Below are 7,953 nucleotides of genomic sequence, written 5' to 3'. Positions count from 1 at the left end.
ATGTTGTATACATACATTTATTTTGTAGCAAGCCCCAATTCTAGTTCCAAGCGGTATCAATTACCCTCTTTGTATATTTTACGACGACTATGGACAAACAAGTATTAATGAATGAAAAAGTGACTAATACCTGGCGCATACATCGAAATAAAAAAACATTTGGACAAGATAAAATGAAGGAACATTTAACGAAAACGAGACAAAATATCACAACAATTCCAGTGTTGGGCATTCAACTGACTGAAACAACCAGTGTGATACAAGTAGAAGGCGGAGTTTCATGTTATTAAGTCCACAAGATAACATTGTGCAGGAACGAGTTGTTATCGTTGTTGTTGGTGTAGTGGTGGTTGTTTACTGACACTGACAGGCAGCAGACAGACATGGTGTGCTGGCTATGCCGTATACGGGTAGTTGTACTTGTGAATCAGTTGTGAATTGGTTTCACGCGGGAATGACTTGTTTTTGTGCGCACTCGTTAGAATTTTTCATTTGAAAAGAAATATTATTGAATAAATTAAATGATTGTTTTTAGATTTAATACGATCTAAAATAAAAACAACATTAGAAAACAATACGAAAAAACGCAATAAAAAGTTAAAAGCGACGGAGTTTTGAAGTGGTTTAGAATACAAAAATTTAATTTAAATATATTTTGTAACCGAAAACCTGTGGATATTTTGGTTACAAAACGAATACAAATTCACCCGTTTAATATAAAAAATAAAATATGTGCCAATTTAATTAAAACATGTATTATTATTAGCAATAATCAAACATAAATCAATCAATAGTGAAAACAAAATAATCAAAATTTTTGAACGACAAAAAAAGGTGATAAGAATTGATAAAAATTATAGAAAAAAAATAAATAAGCAATATAAAATTTTGAAATTACTTAAAACAAAAAGTGTTTTTGTGTATACTGTGATCCAGAAAAAAAAGGCAAATTAATAACCTGTAACCGGTTATTAAACGAAATACCCGGTATTGTAACGCAAAAATGATGGACATTAGCAGCATGTACGGCAATCATCATCCTCATCATTCTAATACTTATCACACTGGAGCTGCTGGTGTGCCAGACATGACCACTGTTGCTGCTGCCAATGCGTACCCCAATGCATATTTTCCAAACTCATCGGTCATGACACATGGGGCTTTACATCATCAGCAAAATCATCATCTAAATAGTGGCTACACCGCTTATGATGGATCGTCGCCAAACTACTATCAACAACAGCAACAACAACACCAGCAACAACAACAGCCCCAACAACTAACACCACCTCCCAGTCAACCATCGGTCCAGGGACAGCCATTATATTCCCATTCTCATTCACATTTGTTTAGTCCTACCGCAGCTGAATATGGTATTACCACTTCCAATACCTTGGCCGCTGCTACACCTTCACATCCCTCCAATACCAGTCACTCGCCCAGCGAAGCGGTTTACTATGAAAATGACTCAGTACATGCTTATTACGCTACTGCTGCTGTGGCCACAGTTCCACCAGCCACTAATAGTTCTCCCGTTACTGCTGCCAATGCTGCTCAAAATGTTCCTATGGATCCAGCCATTATTAGTTCGGAAAATGGTTTAAGCTACACCAACTTGGATTGTTTGTACAATCAAAACTCTCCCCATCATCAGCATTCCAATCCAAGCACCTACCTGCCAGCTGAAGAGAAATACGCTTCAGTTTTACATTCACAATACAATATGGATGACACACTAATGCATTTGACTGCCAGTGCGAATAATACACAAAATCAACAGCACTCTCCGCAATTATGGTCTCATCAACATCATATGAATGCTACCTATGCCAACGCATTGGACTCCAGCAGTCTACCTATGGATTCATATAATATGAATCCCCACTTACACCCTCACAGTATGCCCCAACATTTAACAGCCCACAGTCAGGGCAACCCACCTTTGGTTGGCCAACAGCAATCATTGCCACAACACCAATCACCACCCAACATGACTTGTGTCAATCAAAATTCACGATCACAAAATGTAGTATCACCTGGTGGCACCACCACCACTTCCACGGCATCTACATCATCTGTGACCAGTACGTCGGGTTCGAATGGGGGAAATTCCAATAACAATAATACAACGCAAGCCAAATCTCCAAGTCATGGCAATAATTTGCCCACCTACAAGTGGATGCAATTGAAGAGAAATGTACCGAAACCACAAGGTTAGTAAGATTAGATTTTTTAGAAAAAGGGACAATTTGGAGTTTAACTGCATTTTAAACCACAGAGAAATTTAAATATAATGAAAACTTTGATATGTCTTCACTGAAAAAATATTATGTCAATAATACGATTTATATTGCTTCTCAAGCCGATATATACCCAGAAAAACATAGTAATGTCTTGTACTTACTCAACAACTTACTTTTCAATGACTGCTGCATACTGTCAGCATTATTTAGAAGGAGTCTAGTTATGACTTACAAATAATATATTATTTAAGTACTTACTTTTCGACCTTGTTATATTGTTTTCGAACTTTGTTTTAACACAAACGAAAAAAATCATTTATGCTAGGTAATTTATTCTCGGAAACAAAACTACTTACTTAAAACTCCCTATTTGCAGGCGATCGGAGTAAGTACTCACATAACTCCCTGTTTGTAACCGAGCGTGATAAGTATTTGCCTTCAATGTCATCCCCGTGTTTAAATAATGACTTAAAATGCTATTTAGTAAGTAAGTTTTAGCATTTTAAACACTTTTCAATGTAAGTTTTTGCTGGGTATATAGTATATGTAAAGGGGTTTTATTTAAAACGAGGTATTTTCTTCTTGACATTTCTTGAACAGAAGTGGCTTCTCAATTCTTCCATAATTTGAAACGTCCGTAAATTCTATTTACTGAATAATTTGCATCAAATGCGTAAATTATTAAAAATGCTCGTTAAGTATACATAAACATACTAAAAACCGTCAAAAAAGAAGAATGGACGTAAGATTTAACATCTTTAGACTATATATAAGATTTCTCATGTTTTGAAATGAATAAAATCTTTTTCAAATAATTATTTTGCTAAGTAATTAAATATGTGTTGGTTTTAGCAACTAATCAATTAAACATTTAATTGCAGTGTTAAAAACAGGTTGCGTGCTAAAATTAAATACTTGTAAGCACTACCTTAACAGCCATTTTACTTCTTCACAAATATTTGGATTTAAGAACATGCAAGACAAAAGTGCATTTCATTGATATACTACATACACCTTCTTCTCAGAATATTTGACTCGTGTCCCACCTTATGTTGCTGGCAACCATCTCAATATCACAATAAAGAAATAATAAACTAAATAATCTAGATAAGAAAAGCTTAAATCAGCTTAATTTAATACAAGACAAACAATGCTACAAAAAGATTTATATTGTTATATACAATGAGTCAGATTTAAAGAAAAACAACAATGAAATTAAACTTTAAAATCAACTGAGAAGATTAATTGTACTGTTGGACAATCAAAATTATTGTTAAAATAACTTTTAATTTTAATCAGCAAAGAGTGAGAGCAAATAAATGTATTACGATTTGAATAAGTTCTTTAATACCAGTTTATTAATCTAAAGATTTCTATCAAATTATTAAAACCACTAAATGCGAACTTCTAATAACCAGTTCAGAAGTGACTTTTTTGTACCTTGAATCAAACCGAAGAGAAAGAAAATAAAAATTATGAAGCAGAGATGATGACTTCAAAATATGAAATAAAAAAAAAAATACCCACATTGATTGACAAGCTAAGATATTTCAACTAACCATCAGACGTCCAACAGAGGGTATGTCACCTAAAAATATAAATGCTTGTCGTTTTGAACCTAAATGTCTGTCTTCTTCGTTTGGGCTGTGTAGAAAATTAGGGTGGCTCATATATCATATATTTTAATGTTTTATTTGATATACATATTAAATTTAGAATTCATTAAGTACGACAATCTGAACTTTTTTGCACTTCTGTAGTCAATAATATACTAAGATCACATAGGAAACTTGCAGTCCTAATCGGTAAGAGGTTGAAATATATCTTGGGGCAAAGAAACCTCCTTATCATAATGAAATTCAAGAAGTCACTATACACTACGATCTGAATTTAATATTTTTGCAATTCTTTAGTCCATCATATACTGAGTTTACGTAGAAAACTTACATTCCTAACCGGTGAGAGGTCAAAACCTTACTGATAAGTTCGCGAGTCACGTTAATATTCCAAATTCATTATTTTTAAGGGTTAGTAACTTCTTTAATTTTTTGTTTAAGTCAAGATATTGCTCACCGAACTTCAACAATTCTAGTTCAACCCATGATAAAGGTTTGCTCCAATAGGAAGAATGTTAAAAAAGCTCTGCTCCGAAAATAGGTGTCCATTTCTCTTACAACCGGCTCATTCATTACGAAATTGAACCTCATTATCATTCTTAGTGCTCGCAAATTCATTTAGAGTTTCCACTGTATTCAAATAATCTTAATCAAACTCCTCGATTTTTCATAATGCATTCCCCATTCCGAATGCACATTCTTCGCACTCATTTCCTTAACGCATTTTTATTATACCAGATGTTGTTTCAGCTAGGTTTGGAAGACGCAACTGAATTTTGGTTTTTATTATCCATATCAAGATAAAGGATGGACTTCATATATATATATTGCATTTGATTCAAAAAAAAATAAATGAATTGTTTACAATAAATTATTGCTCCACGTTGCGTTTCAATTTCTAAAATGTTAAATTAAATTTAAAATCGCTTTTCAGGACAATAATGTCCTGTTTTTCCAATAAAATTGAAAAATTCAAAATAAACTCATATATAAAAATACTCTTATTCATATTCCGATGATCCGACATACAACCCTTTTTATACCCACCATCAAAAAAGATGGGGGTTATTTTGTAACACATTGAAATATTCGTTGTAGACCTACAAAAATATATATATTTTGTCTGTTGAAAGCAGGATGGGGTTCGAACGGAAAGTGCTAGAGAGCTAAAATTTTCCACAAATATTCCTCATAGGTAAGGTTTCTTTGGTATCGCAAATGGGCAATATTGGTTCACGATTTCGCATAGCTCCCAAACATGTGACCGCCCGAAAACAGCTTTAACATTCATAACTGTTTTAAAATTACTAGTATAGCAATGAAATTCGACATAAATAAGTTTTATATGAGCCAAAACTCTCCACCAAATTTTATGGGGATCGGTCCGTATAACTTCCCCTTCAGAAAATTACTTTAAAGTTCATTACTGGCTTCAAAATACTAGTATAGTAATAAATTTGGACATAAACAAGTTTTGTATTAATGAAAATCGCTGAACAAAATTTTATAAGGATCGGTCCATAATTAAACTTACCCCTCATATATAAAACCACTATGAGAAAATTACGAGTACTTCATCGTTGTACTCGGCATAAAAAAGTTTTTTATTATAATTCTTCATTCAGAATTTTATAAGGATTGGTCTATAACTGACCAAACTGACCGAAAAATGTTTTGTTTTTAAAAATTAATGTTTTGTTAATTCGGAAGAGCACGTCCATAATTGACTTAAGCCCTATTACAAATATACGGCATACGATTAGATGGTGGATATATAAGATTCGGCATAGCCGAATATAACACTCTAACTTGTATTGACCCGGTTTAACAAGAACATACAATAAGACCATATTTTTTAACACAATGCGACCGAAGTTACGAGTCCTATATGTAATTTTCTCCAAAATAATTACATAGCAATTTTATAAGTAACCTTTCAACTCATAATATATGAGACAGTATAGCAGTAAAATCATACATATTAGTTATTATTCTAAAAGTCTTATGTTGAAGCCTTTGAAATTTATATATGTATAGGTATGTTTATAACGAGAAGGCAATAATCCATAGCTGAATTTCATAGCTCCATATACATATGTATGTAAATCTTCTAGTCAATTTTACTGACAGTCATGATACTGCCCTAATAAACAGATTCTCATTTGCATACCCGCAAAAACACAGTATCTAGATTTTAAGTACATTGGTATGCATGTGTGTTCAAGAATATGTTTGTGTGCATTCGTGACTGTGTGATTATGACATTTCATAATTTCAAAAATTTCTTTCTTCTCGTAGAAGCATCTTCTTTTTTTAACATTTTGAACTCGTTGTTGTTCTTCTTGGCGTTTGTACGATTGTTTTTGTATTTGAAAAAATTTTTCAGATAATTTTGTCAATTTTGTGCAGTCAAGTTGTCACTTGTCAAGTGAGCGCGTAAAATACAATGAATTGGCTTGACTCACTAAAAATAAACTAAACTAAACTGAAATCTAAGTAAAAAATGTACAAATGAAAAAAAATGTGCATACTTTTTGCAAATTTGATAAATATCTTAAAAGGAAATATTTTTAGCATTGAGCGAAGAGCGAAGACAAAAAAAACAAATCAAATAAAATATTTGTAAATATTTTAGAATCAATTCAATGTGACATTTGAAATTATTATTTAATTTAGCTGGTTTTTGTCTGTCTACAGTCTAAACACAAAAACAGTGGTATTCTCGATAGGAATAGTTCACTACATCTAACATATGTATGTTTCAGTAAATTTTAACGAAATATCTACATGACAAAACAGCACTTTGTCAACAGCGAGATTTAAATTCTTGAACAGGGTGCTTAAAATAGATTGACTGTATGTTGTGGATTTGGGTTCTTTAAATAAACATAGTTAAATAATAATTTAAGGAAATATCTGTTAAATTATATATGTATGTATAAAAATGTAATTAAAAACGGTGTATCAACATAGTGATGGATCTACAAAATCATTGTGTCATATTGAACATTTAGAAAACGCTACTATTACAGTAAAAACTCAATCGCTATGCAAATATAGATCATTAACATATGTACATATATGCGTACATATATTTATTTAAATACCCTTACTTTTATGCTATTTCATACAAATATGTATCTACGAGTTATTTCACACCAATGAAATTCTGAAATTGTAGAGCAATTTACGAAATTCCATTTACTAATCAACAAATTATTGAGTGCATTGCAGTTGTTTTGCCTGCAAAACTTCCTACCAAACCACAAGTTTAATTAATTACAAGATACACTTTATTAACTGCTGCTGCAACAGCCACCAAAAAAAAAGACTATTTATGACTAACAACTATAGACACTGACTCAAACACACAGATGATCTCTACATGGACTCCGTGTTCGATGGTAAAGTCAGGCAGACATGTAATGATTAAGTAACCAAAAAGTCAGTCAAGTGTATGGAGTTTGTGTCTTACCATCACTATGCTGCAGCATGCCGTAGTGCATTTACATTCGTTTACTCTCATACATGCCAATAAAAATAAAAAAAAATAAAATATTCAATGCTACTACTACTACCATTTATGATCATGATTACTGATTATTTTTTGAAAAACAAATTTAATGAAAAAATTAAAACTTTTCTTAGTTATTTTTTTTTTGGTAAAAAAGAACACAGTAATACTGATATATTTATATGTTCGACTGAATATGAGCATTTTATACTTTCCAATGGATGACATGACAGATGAAGCAAACAATCATGCTCACAGCCAGACACTAACTTCATCAATATCATGCTCCTTAACATAACTAGTAAATAAGTATGTATGTATATATGAGCAGCTCTAAATGAAGAACATAAATTGCATCTTACGCATTATCTGTACACGAGTGTACTTGTTGCCTGCGTCCAACTCAAGCATTCAGCCAGTCAGCCAGCCAACCATCCATCCAGTCATCCATTCAACCAGCAACCGAACAACCAACCCGCCATCCAACGAACGAACGATTGAACGAACCAACCAACTAACGATCCCAACTAAAAAAAAATAATAAAAAGTTTTTAACTCGTAACATTCTTTTGTACTGGCA

At 32.4% G+C, this 7,953-nt stretch overlaps 1 protein-coding gene across 1 annotated transcript in view; it reads left to right on the top strand.

The window, feature by feature from the left end:
* Window positions 1–453: 453 nt before the first annotated feature.
* The window catches only part of LOC119616235 (homeotic protein labial), a 42,842-nt gene continuing 35,342 nt past the window's right edge, over window positions 454–7,953 (top strand). Inside the window, exon 1 of the mRNA XM_037972562.1 lies at window positions 454–2,213. Within this exon, the coding sequence (XP_037828490.1) occupies window positions 1,004–2,213 (1,210 nt within the window). The 5' untranslated portion in view covers window positions 454–1,003. The remainder of the gene's footprint in view (window positions 2,214–7,953) is intronic.

Source organism: Lucilia sericata, unplaced genomic scaffold (genome assembly GCF_015586225.1).
Source record: "Lucilia sericata isolate MDLA Ls3-8-SP2 unplaced genomic scaffold, ASM1558622v1 Contig000062F_arrow, whole genome shotgun sequence".
Classification (NCBI taxonomy): Eukaryota; Metazoa; Arthropoda; class Insecta; order Diptera; family Calliphoridae; genus Lucilia; species Lucilia sericata.
The sequence above is the reverse complement of the archived record's forward strand: the minus strand, read 5'-3'. Positions and strand labels throughout refer to the sequence as shown.